We start from the raw sequence: 20,000 nt of genomic DNA, 5'->3' as shown, positions 1-20,000 counted from the left end.
GCTGCAGACCAAGGTGAGGGTTCTGTTCCTGGACGTCAGGGTCAAAAGGTCATTTAAAAAAAAGAAAAAACTGGAATCCAAAGGGAAAAAAAATCCAAAAATTTGATTTGAATTTTGGGGGAATTTTCATATTCTGGGTAAAAAAAAGTGGACATACTTTTAGATTTTTTTAACCTTTTAAAAACTTTATTTTTTCTCTAGTTTCGATGACGATCAGATTATAAACTTGACAATAATCAATTATTAAACATTTATATTTATGTATTTTTATTACTCACTCATTCACAGAGATTATTTGGGGTCAAAAGGGTTCATCCAAAACACCCTTGTGTTGTCTCTTGGTCAAGGTGACCCGAAGGCCTGAAAACAAATGTGTTTGTGGTATCCCTTGTGTTGTATCCGGGTCATGGTGACCCAAAAGCCTGAATACAAATGTGTTTGTGGTATCCCTTGTGTTGTCTCTTGGTCAAGGTGAACGACCTCCACCACTGCATATGTATTGATAGAAGCCAGGAGGTTAATTATTGTACATTTAACTTAACTTAACTTAACTAACTTAACTTTAATATTATATATTAAAGACTTTTTCTACAGATTTTCTTTTTTTATTTCATTTTTTTGTGTGGATTAAACATACATTTATTTACAGACTCAATAGAACACGATTATAAACTTCATCGTTCAATTTCTGTATTATTTATTATTTATTATTTATTATTTATTATTTATTATTTATTATTTATTATTTATTATTTATTATTTATTATTTATTATGTATTATGTATTATGTATTATTTATTATTTATTATTTATTATTTATTATTCTATTTTACTAACTTTCAAAAGATTGAAATACTTTGGAATTATTAAACTTATTATATAATTATTAAACTTCTCTATATCTTGTGCAGTAAAATGCTTTTTCTTTATTAAAAATAATAATTTAACATTTTTTTAATCTGGATTCAACCTCATATTTTTACCAAATTAAAACCTGAATAAGGATCTTTAAAGTCGAAATATTTATATTGTTTTTATTAATAATTGATATTATATTGTTATATTTTTGGGGTAACCAATTGTCGCCCCGCAGGTGATCGAGGTGGACCCCGAGCCCGCCTGCACGCCGCTGGCCGGGTCCAAGCTGGAGCTGGACCTGCGGGTCAGCGCCGTGTGCGACTTCGCCAAGTTCAAGTTCGGCAGCGACTCGGTCCACTTCAAAGACACCATGTTGTACCAGAGCAGGATCCACGAGTGAGTCACGTGACCAGAGCTGTCATGTGACGTCGATGACATCACGGGCGGTGACATCACTCTCTCTCTCTCTCTCTCTCTCGTCCAGAATGCAGATGACCAATCGCGGCAACGTGAGACTGGACTTCTACTGGCAGGTCCACATGGGCTCCAGCAGCAACCAGAACCAAGGAGGTACTGATCCGGAAGAATGCGTTTTGTTGAGTCAAAAATGTCTCCAAACTTTAGAAAGTTAAAGTAAGAATGATTGAAAGATGAATGTTATTCTAGTTAAGATGAAACTGAAACATCTTCTAATGGCAACAATTGAAATGATGGTAACTGATCAGAACTCTTTCTTAGATCATCAAGTGAGGAATAAAAAGTTGTGTTGCACTCATATAAGTGTCACTACGGTAGTGAACCACTGCAGCAGACACACACTTACAATAACTCACCTGAGGTTGAAGAAGATCTTCACGATGAAGTACGTGTTCGTGATGACGTTCAAATCCTTGGAAGTTTGTGGAGGAAAATGAGTTCCTACGTTAGCGTAGCATGCTAACCCTGGTGGAAACATGTCCCTTTAATACACAATCGTTTCCTATTCACAAGCTGTCTTTGAACGCAACACGGTTGGGTAGATTTCAGCGTCACACACACACCGTTAAAGTTACTGTCTGCAGAAGAACATGTTTGTGAATTTGAGGCGCAGTATTAGGAACCTCTCTTCACACATGAGGTGCATTGAGTGCAGTGTTGACTCTAAGGCTCCGTAGCTCTGTGGATTTTTGAGAAAATAAAAGGATCTTTAGTGCACCTTATACAAAAATACAGTAAATTACAAATGTGTTGGTGCAAAACTATTTTTATTTCCCCACTTAACGTACGCAGCCGCAGTTCTGAGTTCTATGAGAGGGAGTGGGAGAGTGTTGTTAGTTGTAAGTGAGCGTGTTTTCAACTAGTCGTTTTTTTTTCACGGGTTGTTTTAATTGTATTTGCCAGACGGGACCATGACTCCTCGCCCGCAGAGCAGCCTGGGTCGCATGATGGCGGGCGACAGACCCAGCAGCGCTCTGGCCAGCGTCATGACTCTTCTGATGGGGAACCCCGAGCTGCCCCCCTTCAGCGTAGAGCCCAGCGTCGGATCAGTGCCGCCGGGGGCCGAACAGACCTTCACTGTTCGCTTCTCTCCGCTGGAGGTCACTCGTTTCCAGGGCATGTTGCTGTGCAGGTACATGATGAAGATGAAGATGAAGATGATGAAGATGATGATGATGATGATGATGATGATGATGATGGTGGAGATGATGATGATGATGATGATGATGATGATGATGGTGGAGATGATGATGATGGAGATGATGAAGATGGTGATGATGATGATGATGATGATGATGATGATGGAGATGATGATGATGGTGGAGATGATGATGATGATGGTGGAGATGATGATGTTGATGGTGAAGATGATGAAGATGATGATGATGGAGATGATGAAGATGGTGAAGATGATGATGGTGATGATGATGATGATGGTGGAGATGATGATGATGATGATGAAGATGGTGGAGATGATGATGGTGGAGATGATGATGATGATGAAGATGATGATGATGGAGATGATGAAGATGATGATGGTGATGATGATGATGGTGGATATGATGATGATGATGATGGAGATGATGATGATGATGGTGAAGATGATGAAGATGATGATGATGGAGATGATGAAGATGGTGAAGATGATGATGGTGATGATGATGATGGTGGATATGATGATGATGATGATGATGATGAAGATGGTGGAGATGATGATGATGATGATGATGGTGAAGATGATGAAGATGATGGAGATGAAGATGATGAAGATGATGAAGATGATGATGATGGAGATGATGAAGATGATGAAGATGGTGAAGATGATGATGGTGGAGATGATGATGATGGAGATGGTGAAGATGATGATGATGGTGAAGATGATGAAGATGATGGAGATGATGATGATGAAGATGATGAAGATGATGAAGATGATGATGATGGAGATGATGAAGATGATGAAGATGGTGAAGATGATGAAGATGGTGAAGATGATGATGATGGTGAAGATGATGATGGTGATGATGATGATGATGATGGTGGAGATGATGATGATGGTGATGATGATGATGATGATGATGATGATGATGGTGGAGATGATGATGGTGGAGATGATGATGATGATGAAGATGGTGGTGATGATGATGATGATGATGATGATGATGATGATGATGGTGGAGATGATGATGGTGGAGATGATGATGATGGAGATGATGAAGATGGTGGAGATGATGATGATGATGATGATGATGAAGATGGTGGTGATGATGATGATGATGATGATGATGATGATGATGATGATGGTGGAGATGATGATGGTGGAGATGATGATGATGGAGATGATGAAGATGGTGGAGATGATGATGATGATGATGATGATGAAGATGGTGGTGAGTAACAGAAAGTGTGTCTTCAGTTGCTTTTATAAGAAAAACTATATTTTTAATTTTAAAAAATCCACTCCCGTCCAGAAAAAGCTTCACTCTCTTCTCCTCCAGTATTCCAAACCTTCAGAGCGAGGACGAGCCTCCCTTCATCTCCGTCTCCGGGCGCTGCCTCCTGCCTCACTGTCACTTCGACCTGGAGGACTGTGGTTACCTCAGCGACAACCGCCGCAACCCGGCGTTCAACTGCCACCTGGACCCGGACACCCGGGTCGTGGAGTTCACGGCCGTGGGTTTCTCGGCGCCCATCACCAGGTCCGACCCCCGAGCCGCACCCTCGCACCTCCAGAGCTGAACATCTGTGCTCCCTGCAGGAGCTTCAACGTGGTGAACCCGACCAGCAAACCCTTCACCTTCAAGTGGAAGACCAGGGACACCGGCGAGAGCCTCTTCTTCTGCCTCACGCCCACCGGCACCGTTCTGCCGGGCAAGAAGATGGAGGTGAGCAGGAAGTAACGAGGATTGATCATTTGATGCTAGACTCGTACCCGCAACCATCTGTTCATTCAGTTAATTATGGTGACAGAAATCCCTCTCTTATGGAAATAAGTTGAATTTCCGCCTCTTGCCTGCCTGCTTTTGAGGATCTTTCTCTTGCTTTACTTTTTTAAAAACAATGGAAAACAGACTCTCGCTAATTTAAAAAAAGAAGCAAGTTCTAGTCAATCAAAATATTTCAAAAATACTTCTTACCAAGAATATGGCCAAAAAAAAAGATGACATCAATCGTCGAAAAACTTAAATTTAGTGTTTAAAGTGTTTTAAATACAATTTTTTGAGTCTCAACTTTTTTATTTACCCGATTGAAAAGGACAAGATACATATGGTACGATACAACGGCGACGATATGATATAAAGTGATAGTCTAGTACTTGACTCTGGTGTTGTGATACTGTAGTAACAAGTATATATGTGTAGTATTGTCTAGTACTTGACTCTGGTGTTGTGATACTGTAGTAACAAGTATATATGTGTAGTATTGTCTAGTACTTGACTCTGGTGTTGTGATAGTATAGTAACAAGTATATATGTGTAGTATTGTCGAGTACTTGACTCTGGTGTTGTGATAGTATAGTAACAAGTATATATGTGTAGTATTGTCTAGTACTTGACTCTGGTGTTGTGATAGTATAGTAACAAGTATATATGTGTAGTATTGTCTAGTACTTGACTCTGGTGTTGTGATACTGTAGTAACAAGTATATATGTGTAGTATTGTCTAGTACTTGACTCTGGTGTTGTGATAGTATAGTAACAAGTATATATGTGTAGTATTGTCGAGTACTTGACTCTGGTGTTGTGATAGTGTACTAACAAGTATATATGTGTAGTATTGTCCAGTACTTGACTCTGGTGTTGTGATAATGTAGTAACAAGTATATATGTGTAGTATTGTCCAGTACTTGACTCTGGTGTTGTGATAATGTAGTAACAAGTATATATGTGTAGTATTGTCGAGTACTTGACTCTGGTGTTGTGATAGTGTAGTAACAAGTATATATGTGTAGTATTATCCAGTACTTGACTCTGGTGTTGTGATAATGTAGTAACAAGTATATATGTGTAGTATTGTCGAGTACTTGACTCTGGTGTTGTGATAGTGTAGTAACAAGTATATATGTGTAGTATTGTCGAGTACTTGACTCTGGTGTTGTGATAATGTAGTAACAAGTATATATGTGTAGTATTGTCGAGTACTTGACTCTGGTGTTGTGATAGTGTAGTAACAAGTATATATGTGTAGTATTGTCGAGTACTTGACTCTGGTGTTGTGATAATGTAGTAACAAGTATATATGTGTAGTATTGTCCAGTACTTGACTCTGGTGTTGTGATAATGTAGTAACAAGTATATATGTGTAGTATTGTCCAGTACTTGACTCTGGTGTTGTGATAGTGTAGTAACAAGTATATACAGTATGTGTAGTATTGTCCAGTACTTGACTCTGGTGTTGCAGTATTTACAGACCACATGACTCTTGATGAAGTCGTAACTGATTTCATTTGTTTTCAAACCAAAATATGTCCAAACATCAGCTTTTAAAAGCTGCTGGAGTCACTGTATCCTCTCGTCCTCAGTCATCGCCGGGATCTTGCAGGATTTCATTGTTCCTTTGGCTGCTTATGATGTTGTGACTGCTGCCATCTAGTGGCCAGGAGTTTAATTGCAAAACCGTAATTTACAAACGCTGTGACAATATTTAATTGTAAAACGATTTTCTATTTTTTTTTTAAGTTTTAGTTTTTAAAAACAAACCGTAAAATGCTGCTGGACCCTGTATCCTCTCGTTCTCAGTCGGGATCTTGCAAATTTAACTTTGGACGACGTAAAGACTGCTACCATCTAGTGGCCAGAAGTTTAATTTCAACACAAAAATGAACAAACGCTGTGAATATTTGCATGTTAATTGTAAAAAAGTAATGATTTTTATTTTATCCAAACTTTATTGAAATATAAACCATAAAAGAGCATCATGTCCTGAAACCTTAGTCTTTTGTCCAGATGTGTTTCCAGTATCTGGCCAAACATCTGGACATGGTGGAGTCTCTCTGGAGCTTCACCATCGAGAGCCTCTCGCTCTCCTTCCCCTTCCTGTGCGTGGGCAGCACCAGAGAGCCCATGGTGTACCTGGAGAAGCCTCACCTGGACTTCGGAGAGCGAGTCGTCGGTAGGTGACGGTGGAAGATGAACGTGTCAGGAGCTCAACGTGTCCGTCGTCCTCAGGCTGCGCGGTGGAGAAGACCATGTGTCTGGTGAACGCGGAGGACGAGCCGCTGAACTTCTCGGTGACGGAGTCTTCGCTCGTCTGCGACAAGCAGCATGACCGCCTGGGTCTGGAGCCCATGAGCGGGACGGTGGGGCCCAGAGAGAGGTGGGTCACTCCGGCTTGGATGTGCGTCAGGTTCTGACGAGTCTGGCCTTTTTTTGGCCGCAGGCTGCCTCTGCTGGTGACCTTCACGGCGACCCAGGAGGGTCACGTCAACTTCCGGCTGGTCATCAAGGTGAAGAAAAGGTCGCAGCCCATCGTTCTGCCGGTCAAGGCCGACTGCTTCGCCATGAACACCTGCGTCCAAGTGCAGAACCCGGAGGGTGACCTGAGGGAGGTCGCCCCGGGCACCCCGGACACCCTGGACTTCGGAAAGGTCGGGTGGGGAGATTTGGACGATGCTCTCGGGTCACTGACGGTTCCGTCTCTCCACGCCAGGTCGGGGTGTCGGAGCAGGCCGCCTTCGAGATCCTGGTGTCCAACATGGCCCGGTGCAGCCTGGAGCTGGAGGTGGAGCTGCTGGGTCCGGCCGCTCAGCTGGAGTTCCTGGAGGCCAAACCCACGTACCTGCACATCGACGTGGCGGCGCAGAAGTCGGTGTCGCTCACTTTCTCGCCGCAGAACGTCTGCAGCGTCCAAGACGTCAAGCTCAACGTGAAGGTGAGACGAAGAACGCTTCATCTTCAAGGGTTTACCAGGTGAGTTCAGGTTCACGTGCGTCCAGTTGACACTGTGGTCACTCTCAGGTGCAGCACGGACCAAGGTTCACCTTCCTGCTGAGGGGTCGAGGCGAAGAACCCGGTCTGGAGTTCTCCTTCACCAGGTTTAACTTCGGGAAGTGCTTCTTGTTCCGTCACGGCATGAATCCTCCGACCACCTCGCTCAGCATCTGCAACAGAGACAAGAAGGACATCAGGTGAGAACTTCCTGCTGGGACGGAGCACGAGGAGCTGCTGCCTGTCACATGCTAACTCACATGCTAACACATACACATCCTAACTCACATGCTAACTCACATGCTAACAGACAGACATTCTAACTCACATGCTAGCACACATGCTAAATGACATGCTAGCACACATGCTAAATGACATGCTAGCACACATGCTAACTCACATACTACCACATACACCTGCTAACACACATGCTAACACACATGCTAGAACACATGCTAACTCACATGCTAACACATCCTAACTCAGATGCTAACAGATAGACGTTCTAACTCACATGCTAGCACACATGCTAACTCACGTACTACCACATACACCTGCTAACACACATGCTAACACACATGATAGAACACACATGCTAACTCACATGCAAACACGTACGCATGCTACCTTACATGGTGTTAACACACACACTTGCTAGCATATACACAAGCTTACATGAGCATGGGCTAGCACACACACATGCTAGCACACACATATGCTAACACACACATCGGCTAGCATGCACACATGCTAACCCACATTCTAACACACACACATAATTGTATACAAACATACTAACATACATGTTGGCTAGCATACAAACATGCAAAAACTCACATGCTAGTATACACACATGCTAGTATACACACATGCTAGCATACACACATGCTACCACATACACGTGGTCTAGCATAGACACATGCTAACACACACACACACACACACACACACAAATACGTGAGTAGTCTAACTGTAGTCCAGGAACTCTTCTAGACCCTCTGGATCAACACCTCTGATCAAACTTCTCCTCAGTATTCAGTGCCAGTTCCGGAGCACGTCGTTCCTGAAGGTGGGCTTCCAGCCGGACGTGTTGTCCCCCGGAGCAGTGATGGAGATCCCCATCACCTTCTACCCGGACCAGGTCCGCCGCTACCACGAGACCCTCACCTTCATCCTGCACAGCTGCGTCACCCGGGAGGTGGACATCCTGGGACAAGGTTTTGAGATGAAGGTGAGCAGACAGACCTGACCAATGGAACATGGAACTGAGTGTGTGTGTGATCAGCTGGAGGTGGACGAGCCGAAGCAGAAGGTCATCAAGCTGGGCTCGATGGTGGGTCAGAGTGTGAGGAGGAAGGCCGTCCTCAGCAACCATAGCCTCCTGGACCTTCCTCTCAAGCTGATCCTGGACTCGAGGCTGGACATCAAGGTGAGACTCTCTTCCTTTCTTCTCCTGCAGTCCATCCACAATTGTGTGCTCCTCAGGATCTGTCCTTCAGCCCGATGGGCGACGTGGTCCTGAATGCTCGCGGAGGAACCTGCAGCATCGACGTGTCCTTCTCGCCTCGACAGCACGTTCCTGCCTTCAGTGCAGAGCTGCAGGGAGAGTTCTGTGGTCTTCTTCTACCTCTGTTCTCCATCCAGGGCCGCAGCCAGGTCTGTGTAGAACATCTTCATCTTCATCTTACTCTTTTGTATCTTCATCTTCATCATCATCTTAATCATAATCTTCACCTTCATCCTTAACTTCATCTTCTTCATCATTTTCATGATATGTATCCTCTTCTTTATCAACTTGATAAACAGTTTCTGCTTTATCTTCTGCTTTATCTTCATCATCACCTTCTTCTTTATCTTCATCATCACCTTCTTCTTTATCCTCATCATCATCTTTTATCTTCATCATCATCTTTATCTTCTTCATCATCTTTATCTTCATCTTCATCTTCCTCTTTATCCTTATCATCATCTTCTTCTTTATCTTTATCATCTTCTTCCTCTTTATCTTCATCATCATTTTCTTCTTTATCTTCATCATCAATTTTCTTCTTTATCCTCCTCCTCATCTTTTATCTTCATCATCAGCTTTATCTTCATCATCATCTTCTTCTTTATCCTTATCATCATGTTCTTTATCCTTATCATCATCTTCTTTATCTTCATCATCATCATCATCTTCTTTATCATCATCATCTTCATCTTCATCAACTTCTTCTTTATCATCTTCATCATCATCATCATCATCATCATCATCATCATCATCATCTTCTTCTTTATCATCACCACAACTCCTTCTTTATCATCTTCATCTTCATCATCATAATCATCATCATCATCATCTTCTTCTTTATAATCTTCATCTTCATCATCATCTTCTTCTTTATCATCATCATCAACTCCTTCTTTATCATCTTCATCTTCATCATCATTATCATCATCATCATCATCATCATCATCATCATCATCATCTTCATCTTCATCATCAACTCCTTCTTTATCATCTTCATCATCATTATCATCATCATCATCATCATCATCTTCATCATCAACTTCTTCTTTATAATCTTCATCTTCATCATCATCTTCTTCTTTATCATCATCATCTTCATCCTTATTTTCATCATCATCATCATCATCATCATCATCATCATCATCATCATCATCATCATCATCATCATCATCATCTTCATCATCTCCTCTGACTCGTCTTAAAGGGTGTTGAGGTCCAGTTGGATGTGAACCACCTTCCCTTCGGAGCAGTCGTCCAGCACTGCAGGATCAAGAAGAAACTGGTTATGATGAACGTCGGAGACATCGGAGCCAAGTGAGTTACGATCCGACCAATCACAGGCCGGCTCGCTCTCCTCTGCCGCAGAGAACTTCAAGAAAAAAGTTTCATAAAAACTTCTTCTGAACCACTTCCTACAGGTTCCGGTGGAAAAGCGACAACTTCCCGGCGGAGCTGTCCGTGGAGCCGCTGAAGGGCTACATCTCTCCGGGGAAGGAGATCACCTTCGAGGTCACGTTCGCTCCCGTGCAGCTGAGCAGCGACATCAGGTTCGAGAACCTGTCGTGTCACGTGGAAGGATTCTCCTCGCCGGTGGCCTTCACCGTGACGGCGTCCTGCATCACGGCCACCACCAACAGAGAGGTACCTGTTCAGCCTCACCTGAAGGCATTGTCGCCTGTGATTGGTCAGGATTGTATTGACGTGTGTGCACTAGATTATTAAGTTGAATTTAACAGTTTAAATAGAAACATCCTTTAATGTTGGTCGTTTTTAAGCTTTGAATTATTACATTTATATTCTATCATTTCTTTAATGAATAGTTGCTTTTCTTTTGTTTAAAAAAATATATAATTACATCTTTTACATATTTTCAAAATAAATGTATTCTAATATATTATAAATAAATATTTTAATTTTTAGGCTTTTACATTTTTTAATTTTAATTGAATTTGATATCAAATTTAAATAATATTGAATTTAGAATGGAAATACTTCAGGTATCAAAGTCTAAGTGTCTTTTAAATTACATTTTAAAATAAATTAACAAATTATTTAATTAAATTATTCAATAAAATATTCAATAAAACCAAAATCAACTTCATTCAAACTCTATGTGGAAAATAAATCATTACTTTTTTGTCATTTTTTTCAATTTAATTATTTTTGTTTTTTAAAGAATGAAACTTTTTAAACTAGAAATGATTTAATTTGATTTAATAACCATTTTAATAAATCAATATATACTGAATGTAATTATTCAAAATGAATGTATTGCTTAAAAGACCGAATACTTTACCAATAAAAAATGCTTAAATACTATACTATAAAAATTCTGCTGACACTGATGAACTTTCATAAAACATGAGTCATCATGAGGACGAGATGATTGACAGGAAGTGTCTTCACCTGCTCAGGTGGTCAACTTCATCTGCCCTGTGCGAGGGATCCACCACCAGCTGGTGTCGGTCACCAACCCCACCAACCAGCCCTGCACCATCCGGCCCATGCTGGAGGGGGGTCAGTGGAGGGGCGCCCCGTCCCTGATGCTGGAACCCAACCAGACCAGGAACTACGAGATCACCTACAAACCTCTGACCATGAGCCTGGACGGGAAGAGAGACCACGTATGTGCTGCTGGACCTGATGTTCGGACTGCAGTGTTGACGTTCTCCTCCTCAGGGCTCGCTCTTCTTCTCCTTCCCTGACGGCACCGGGATGTTGTTCCTGCTGCTGGGACTCGCTGAAGCTCCAGAACCTGAAACCACCATCATGAGGGAACTTCCTGCTAAGACTGAGCACGAGGAGCTGCTGCCTGTCGTCAACTGGCTCACCAAGCAGCAGAGGTAGCTCACATGCTAGCACAAATGCTAACACATATGCTAACTCACATGTTAGCAGACACATGCTAGCTCACATGCTAGCACACATGCTAACACACCTGCTAGCACACATGCTAGCTCACATGCTAGCACACATGCTAGCACACATGCTAGCTCACATGCTAGCACACACAGGGACTAGCATACATGCGTGCTAACACACATGATAACTCACATGCTAGCACAAATGATAACAGATATGCTAACTCACATGTTAGCACACACATGCTAGCTCACATGCTAGCACACATGCTTGCACACATGCTAACACACATTCTTGTACACATGCTAGCACAAATGCTAACTCACATGCTAGCACAAATGCTAACACACATGCTAACTCACATGCTAGCACACACATGGACTAGCATACACACATGCAAGCTCACATGCTTGGACAAACGCTAACACACATGCTAATTTACATGCTAGCACACACATGTTAACACACATGCTAGCACAAACACGGACTACCATGCACACATGCTAGCACACACATTGACTAGCATACACACATGCTAACACACATGCTAGCATACACACATGCTAACAGACATGTTTATATACACACATAATAACAAACACATGGGCTAGCATACATACATGCTAACATATGCACATATTAACACACACACATGCTAGCTTACACAGTATATGTTGCTAACACACATATGGGCTGGCATACACACATGCTAAAATACACTTATTCTAACACACACACACAGATGCTAGCATACGCTTATGCTATCCAATACATGCTAACACACACATGCACAAGCGCTAACAAACATTTCAGAACTTATTTTTATATTTGTGTTCAACTCTCACACAATGAAACGAGAATCATATTGTATATTGTGTGCGTGTGTGCGTGTGTGCGTGTGTGTGTGTGTGTGTGTGTGTGTGTGTGTGTGTGTGTGTGTGTGTGTGTGTGTGTGTGTGCAGGTTTGTCGTGAAGATGGACCACCTGAAGATGGACAAACACGACACGACCCTGAGCCTCAAAGGTCTGGACTACATCGACGTCCCTGCTCTTGCCAAGAAGGACTACAAGTTCACGTTCTACGCCTACAGAGAAGGAAACTACAACACGAAGGTGCGACACACAACTACACACTGTTGTGTGTCCGTGTCACAGGTGCAGCTCACACGTGTGCGACTGGTGTCCGCAGGTGTCTTTCCTCAACGAGGAGTCCGGCGAGTTCCTCTTCCACCTGGTGACCTTCAGGACCACGGCCTCGGGCTCCCTGGCCACCTTCGAGCTGGTCTCCTCCGTGCGCAAGAAGACCTCGGCCAGCATCCGGATCCGGAACCCTCTGACCTCGGCCAACACCCTCAACGTGGAGTGCAAGTGTCACGAGGTCAGCGCTCCGGCTCACTACATCGTCCCGGAGCACGCCGAGGTAACGAGTCCATTGTGTCGGGACCGGAAGCCGCAGCTGACCTCCGACCTCTTCCAGGGCACCATGACCTTCGAGTACCTGCCCATCCGTCCCGGCGAGTCCACGGCCCGGCTCAGCCTCTACAGCAGCGAGCTGGGCTTCTTCCACTACGACCTGGTCCTGAAGGCTCTGGCGCCTCCGCCCGAGAAGACGGTCCACTTCAGCGCCTCGCTGGGCAGCAGCCAGACGCTCGGGGTCAAGTTCATGAACTACTCTCGCTTCAAGACGGAGTACTCCTGCAAGGTGAGTCCACGGCCGAGGACCTGAGACCTCTTAGCTTGACTCCCGGGGTCCTCCTCTTTCAGTCGGACTGTCCCGAGTTCATCGTGGACCGCTGCGTGGGCGCGTCGGCGGGTCACCTGGCCGGGTCCACGGTCAGCGTGGACGTCAGCTTCGAGCCGCACCAGATGGGCGAGGTCAAAGGTCAGCTCAGCTTGTCGTCGGGGACCGGCGGCGAGTACACCTTCCCGCTGCACGGGGTCTGCCACGTCCCCAAAGCCCAGGGTCCGTACAACATCCGGTCGGGGCGGACCATCAACATCTCCTTCAAGAACGTCTTCCCGCAGACCACCAGCTTCTCCTTCCAGGTGAGCCCCTCGCCCCCCTGACCCCCCCCCGCCTCGGTGCCGCCCTCCTCTAAACTCCGCCCCCCCGCAGGTGGACAACCCGCTCTTCACCATCAAGGGCATCGAGACCATCCTGTCCAAGCGGAGCCAGAGCATCCTGGTCTCGTTCGAGGCCCCGGCGGGCGACAGCCCGGGCCCCTGGTTCGGCAAGATGACCGTCTCCAGCCAGCGCTCGGACGGCAACAGGAAGCCTTGCACGTGGGTCTACTACCTGAAGGGGTTCCGACCCGGATCGGCGTAGAGTCCGGTGTGACCGGGAGGAGGAACGAGAAGAAACTGCGACTGCGCTGTTTCTCCACACGAGGGCGCCCGAGTCACGTTGAAGCTGAAGTGAAGATAATTCATGTTTAAGACGAGGCTTGATGACGTCATAAACCCAAAATGTTCCTTTATTTATACTTTTTTTTTTAAATATTTTTATTCACCTCAACCAAGAATGTGTTTTTCACAGTTTTTAACAATATAATGAAATTGTATTGTTTTAAAAAGCTTTATTTGAATTTGATTTTTGTATCACGTTCGTATTTTGATTTTTCAAAACTTTTGTTCATAAAGTTAATGATTATTGTTAATTGTTATGAAAATCAATATTAAAAATGATGTAAGTGTAACTTGAATGATTGTTTTTTTATGTTCTATTATTTATTTTGAAACTTTTCATTTGTCGCTTTTTTTTTTTTTTCTATCAATGTTGATTAAAAAGTTACAAAACATTTTCTTCTCTATTCCTCATCGACCTGTGATTCATATTTAAAAGTATCTGATGCTTATTCCACGGATTTACAAAATAAACTTTTATTTATATATATGATATTTTGCTGTTGAAAAATGACATTTACTGCATGTTCTGGTGATTCTTATTCTTTTGTTTCTGTTCTGTATGATTCTTTATTTACGTAACTAAGTACTTTATATTTATGGAGTGATTTTCGGAGAAATGTGAGTTCTTCTACTGGAGCAGGTCACATACTCAGTTTCTTCTTTTATTTATATTTTATAATAAGTGTTTTTAATGTTATTGTTTATTTGAATCTTGTTTTTATTTACGTAACTAAGTACTTTATATTTATGGAGCACTTTTCGGAGAAATGTGAGTTCTTCTACTGGAGCAGGTCACATACTCACTTTATTGTTTTGATTGTTTAAGTGCTTTGTGACCCTGGTCTGGAAAAGCGCTATATAAATACAAATTACTTACTTACTTATTTTATCCCCATTTTATAATTAGTGTGTTTTATGTTATTGTTTATTTGAATCTTGTTTTTATTTACGTAACTAAGTACTTAATATTTATAGAGCGCTTTTCGGAGAAATGTAAGTTCTTCTACTGGAGCAGGTCACATACTCAAGTTTCTTATTGTATCTCTATTTTATAATCAGTGTTTTTTAATGTTATTGTTTATTTGAATCTTGTTTTTATTTACGTAACTAAGTAATTTATATTTATGGAGCACTTTTCGGAGAAATGTGAGTTCTTCTACTGTAGCAGGTCACATACTCACTTTATTGTTTTGATTGTTTAAGTGCTTTGTGACCCTGGTCTGGAAAAGCGCTATACAAATAAAAATGACTTACTTACTTACTTATTTTATCCCAATTTTATTATAAGTGTGTTTGATGTTATTGTTTATTTGAATCTTGTATTTATTAACGTAAGTAAGTACTTTATATTTATGGAGCGCTTTTCGGAGAAATGTGAGTTCTTCTACTGGAGCAGGTCACATACTCAAGTTTCTTATTGTATCTCTATTTTATAATCAGTGTTTTTTAATGTTATTGTTTATTTGAATCTTGTTTTTATTTACGTAACTAAGTAATTTATATTTATGGAGCGCTTTTCGGAGAAATGTGAGTTCTTCTACTGGAGCAGGTCACATACTCAGTTTCTTCTTTTATTTATATTTTATAATAAGTGTTTTTAATGTTATTGTTTATTTGAATCTTGTTTTTATTTACGTAACTAAGTAATTTATATTTATGGAGCGCTTTTCGGAGAAATGTGAGTTCTTCTACTGGAGCAGGTCACATACTCAAGTTTCTTATTGTATCTCTATTTTATAATCAGTGTTTTTTAATGTTATTGTTTATTTGAATCTTGTTTTTATTTACGTAACTAAGTAATTTATATTTATGGAGCGCTTTTCGGAGAAATGTGAGTTCTTCTACTGGAGCAGGTCACATACTCAGTTTCTTCTTTTATTTATATTTTATAATAAGTGTTTTTAATGTTATTGTTTATTTGAATCTTGTTTTTATTTACGTAACTAAGTAATTTATATTTATGGAGCGCTTTTCGGAGAAATGTGAGTTCTTCTACTGGAGCAGGTCACATACTCAAGTTTCTTATTGTATCTCTATTTTATAATCAGTGTTTTTTAATGTTATTGTTTATTTGAATCTTGTTTTTATTTACGTAACTAAGTAATTTATATTTATGGAGCGCTTTTCGGAGAAATGTGAGTTCTTCTACTGGAGCAGGTCACATACTCAAGTTTCTTATTGTATCTCTATTTTATAATCAGTGTTTTTAATGTTATTGTTTATTTGAATCTTGTTTTTATTTACGTAACTAAGTAATTTATATTTATGGAGCGCTTTTCGGAGAAATGTGAGTTCTTCTACTGGAGCAGGTCACATACTCAAGTTTCTTATTGTATCTCTATTTTATAATCAGTGTTTTTTAATGTTATTGTTTATTTGAATCTTGTTTTTATTTACGTAACTAAGTAATTTATATTTATGGAGCGCTTTTCGGAGAAATGTAAGTTCTTCTACTGGAGCAGGTCACATACTCAGTTTCTTCTTTTATTTATATTTTATAATAAGTGTTTTTAATGTTATTGTTTATTTGAATCTTGTTTTTATTTACGTAACTAAGTACTTTATATTTATGGAGCGCTTTTCGGAGAAATGTGAGTTCTTCTACTGGAGCAGGTCACATACTCAGTTTCTTATAGTATCTCTATTTTATAATCAGTGTTTTTTCTGTTTTCTCTCGTTGAAGGAGGAGGAGCGCGCGTGTCCAGCGGAGGTGTGTGAGCAGGTGGGAGTGTTGGGGGGTGTGATGTCAGAGTGGGGGTGAGGCTGTGGGGGGGGGGGGGGAGGTCCTCTCTCTCCCCCATAGAGCGCAGCATGAGCGCGAGGCAGCAAAAGCATGTGTGAGCAGGCTGCGCGCTACTGTCGGGACGGAGTCCACAAACTGCTCAACAAGGAACAGCAGAAACTTCGCGAGAAGCCGGACCCGCAGCGCGACCCCCCCAGACCTGCAGCCGGACCGGACAGCGAGCCCGACACGGCAGCGCAGCCCGGAAACAGCGGAGCCCAGCCCGGCGCGATCGACGGGCTCGTCCGCTGGATCGTCACCAAGATGAGCGACAAGAACAGCCGCGAGTTCGCGTCCAGCAGGGAGGAGGTGCTGGTGGCCCAGGAGACCTTCTTCGCTCCAGAACCTCGCAGAGGGATCTCCGTCATCCTGGACGTGAGTGGATCCGTGTGTGTGTGAGTGTGTGTGTGAGTGTGTGTGTGTCTGTGTGAGGGTGGGTGGGTGTGGGGGTGTCCTGCGCGGTGCAGTGCGCATTTACGCACGCGACTGCTTTTCCTCGTCTTTGCGGGAATCGAACCGATGACCTAATTTTATTTTATTTTATTTATTTAAAAAAGAAAAAGAACTTGTCGAGTTGTTTTTATGCAAGTCAGCAGAAAAGTGAAAATCCTGATTTCAAAGCGAGTCAAACAATGAAAATATTATTCTGTCGATTTAATGATCAATTATTTCATTTATTATCGTTAAAAAAAAGAAATGATGTTTATGTTTTATTAATTGATTTTATTGCAACATTTCAGGCCCGGGGGCCAAACTTGGCCGCCCCGTTTAATCCATGCGGCCCAAAGATCAGAACCTTAGATCGTGATAAAAACTGGATCTGGTTCTGGATCGAGATTTTGATGTTTTATTTTCCAGCAGAAATTATAAACGTCGTGGAAAAAACAAGATTTTTGTTCGTCATGATGTTTTTTTCAACTCTTGTTTAATGATCTTTTTTCTTATTTTTATTGATATATTTCTCAATTTTCCTCAAGATGAAAAAAATATTTTATTACTTTATATATATTTGTATTTTCTAGCACTTTGAGGTAATGTATGATATAAATAAAATGTATTATTAATATTTTCTATACTTTCATTTTCATATCCACCTTTTAGAAAAGATGTAAATTGAAAAGAAAAATCATTTGACCTTTTTTTTTTTAAGCAAAGATTAAGCAAAACATTTAATCACATTATTACAAATGTTATCTTTTACTCAATTGTATTTTTAACTTTATGAAATATTAACATATATTTAAAAAATATATATATATATTTTAATATATCCAGATCCAGAACCTTCTCTGAGGATCATCTCGTCTCAGTCGCTCCACCTGGAGCTTTGATTGATGGACAGACGAGAGCTAATTAGGCTACCCCGGTGAACCGGTGTCAGGGTGGAGAGTCGGGTCGGTGGGAGCCGAACAAAGATGGAGGAGGTTTTCTCTGGTGATTTATTTGCTTTCGTTCAACAACTGTAGAGTTTCTGGAGCGTCTGAAGGTCCAGGATCTGTGTCGTCGCGTGTCCTGCAGCTTCAGATATTTTCACCGTCAGATGATGTTTGCTCTGCTTCTGCGTCCCTGAGGAGACGCCTGGACGCCTGCAGGCAGATCCACTTCTTCAAGTGTGTCGTGAAGTTTCTTCTTCTTCACGACGACTGTCACTGAGTCTGATGTTCACGGAGGATCCTCGGAGAAGCAGACGCACTTGATAGACGCTGACCTGCAGGGGGCAGTGCAGCACATTAGCTGCTCCGACTGAGGGAAGAAGAAGAAAACAGAAGTTGCAACTTTTTAATCACAGAAACTGAATAGATGGATGGATGCATGGATGCATGGATGCAAGGATGGATGGATGCATGGATGGATGGATGGATGGATGCATGGATGGATGGATGGATGGATGCATGGATGGATGTATGGATGGATGGATGGATGGATGGATGGATGGAGAGAGGGATGGATGGATGGGTGCATGGATGGATGGATGGGTGTATGGAGAGATGGATGGATAGATGCATGGATGATGGATAGATGGAGAGAGGGATGGATAGATGCATGGATGGATGGATGGATGGATGGATGGATGGATGGATGGATGGATGGATGGATGGATGCAAGGATGGATGGATGGATGGATGGATGGATGGATGGATGGATGCAAGGATGGATGGATGCATGGATGGATGGATGGATGGATGGATGGATGCATGGATGGATGGATGGATGGATGGATGGAGAGAGGGATGGATGGATGGGTGCATGGATGGATGGATGGGTGTATGGAGAGATGGATGGATAGATGCATGGATGATGGATAGATGGAGAGAGGGATGGATAGATGCATGGATGGATGGATGGATGAAGAGAGAGATAGATAGATAGTTGGATGGATGGATGGAGAGAGGGATGGGTGGATGGGTGGATGGATAGATGAATGGATGGATGGAGAGAGGGATGGATGGATGGAGAGAGGGATGGATGGATGGATGGATGGGTGGATGGATGGAGAGATGGATGGATGGAGAGAGGAATGGATAGATGGATGGAGAGAGGGATGGATAGTTGCATGGATGAATGGATGGATGGATGGATGATAGACAGATAGATGGATGGATAGATAGATAAAACTTGAATACAGTGAAAGACAAGAGTAGAAAATAGTTTAATGTCGGAGTTAGCGTTAGCATTATGCTAATAGTCACGCAAAAATAGTTTCCACTGCATTTTTTTTCTGATTTGAAAGAAACTCGTGAACAAAAGCAATTTTTTGTCATTTCAAGAGTGAGTTAGAGAGTTTAGCGACAAACGCACACCAGTGAACACACAAGTGACGACAACTTACGTTGTGGATCGATACTTTTTTGTGTTTCTTTCTCGTATCAACCTTTTTGAAACGCTTTAAGTTGTATTTTTTCTTAAATTATCTTTGTAATTTTATATATATATATATATATATATTTTTTTTAATTATGTTATCAGATGACGTATTTTTCCTCTTTGTTTGATGTTTTTTTTTATTGTATTTTGAACTTTATGAAAATATTTCTAATTTGATTCATAATTGATAATATTTGAAGCTTTGAAACAAGTTGTTTCAATAAAACAAATATTTTCAACATAAAGTTGCTTCAATCAAAGAAAATATGAGTCAAAAAAATGAACTAAAATCTTGAATCACAGAAAATACTTTCAA

At 41.7% G+C, this 20,000-nt stretch overlaps 2 protein-coding genes across 2 annotated transcripts in view; both read left to right on the top strand.

The window, feature by feature from the left end:
- The window catches only part of hydin (HYDIN axonemal central pair apparatus protein), a 105,240-nt gene extending 91,019 nt beyond the window's left edge, over positions 1–14,221 (top strand). Inside the window, exons 69-91 of the mRNA XM_087797813.1 lie at positions 1–13; positions 1,094–1,254; positions 1,343–1,428; positions 2,239–2,467; positions 3,831–4,031; positions 4,091–4,217; positions 6,279–6,444; positions 6,501–6,648; positions 6,712–6,919; positions 6,982–7,203; positions 7,290–7,459; positions 8,292–8,490; positions 8,545–8,688; positions 8,745–8,915; positions 9,974–10,083; positions 10,188–10,410; positions 11,184–11,393; positions 11,449–11,612; positions 12,594–12,744; positions 12,821–13,051; positions 13,109–13,333; positions 13,396–13,677; positions 13,748–14,221. The exon at positions 1–13 is cut by the window's left edge and continues 209 nt beyond it. Coding sequence (XP_087653939.1) covers positions 1–13; positions 1,094–1,254; positions 1,343–1,428; positions 2,239–2,467; positions 3,831–4,031; positions 4,091–4,217; positions 6,279–6,444; positions 6,501–6,648; positions 6,712–6,919; positions 6,982–7,203; positions 7,290–7,459; positions 8,292–8,490; positions 8,545–8,688; positions 8,745–8,915; positions 9,974–10,083; positions 10,188–10,410; positions 11,184–11,393; positions 11,449–11,612; positions 12,594–12,744; positions 12,821–13,051; positions 13,109–13,333; positions 13,396–13,677; positions 13,748–13,957 — 4,051 coding nt within the window. The 3' untranslated portion in view covers positions 13,958–14,221. The remainder of the gene's footprint in view (positions 14–1,093; positions 1,255–1,342; positions 1,429–2,238; positions 2,468–3,830; positions 4,032–4,090; positions 4,218–6,278; positions 6,445–6,500; positions 6,649–6,711; positions 6,920–6,981; positions 7,204–7,289; positions 7,460–8,291; positions 8,491–8,544; positions 8,689–8,744; positions 8,916–9,973; positions 10,084–10,187; positions 10,411–11,183; positions 11,394–11,448; positions 11,613–12,593; positions 12,745–12,820; positions 13,052–13,108; positions 13,334–13,395; positions 13,678–13,747) is intronic.
- Positions 14,222–16,801: 2,580 nt separating this feature from the next.
- Positions 16,802–20,000, top strand: part of necab2 (N-terminal EF-hand calcium binding protein 2) — a 103,780-nt gene continuing 100,581 nt past the window's right edge. The window contains exon 1 of the mRNA XM_087797485.1: positions 16,802–17,194. Within this exon, the coding sequence (XP_087653611.1) occupies positions 16,871–17,194 (324 nt within the window). The 5' untranslated portion in view covers positions 16,802–16,870. The remainder of the gene's footprint in view (positions 17,195–20,000) is intronic.

This window comes from Callionymus lyra, chromosome 8 (genome assembly GCF_982586985.1).
Source record: "Callionymus lyra chromosome 8, fCalLyr1.hap1.1, whole genome shotgun sequence".
In the NCBI taxonomy this organism is placed as follows: Eukaryota; Metazoa; Chordata; class Actinopteri; order Syngnathiformes; family Callionymidae; genus Callionymus; species Callionymus lyra.
The sequence above is the reverse complement of the archived record's forward strand: the minus strand, read 5'-3'. Positions and strand labels throughout refer to the sequence as shown.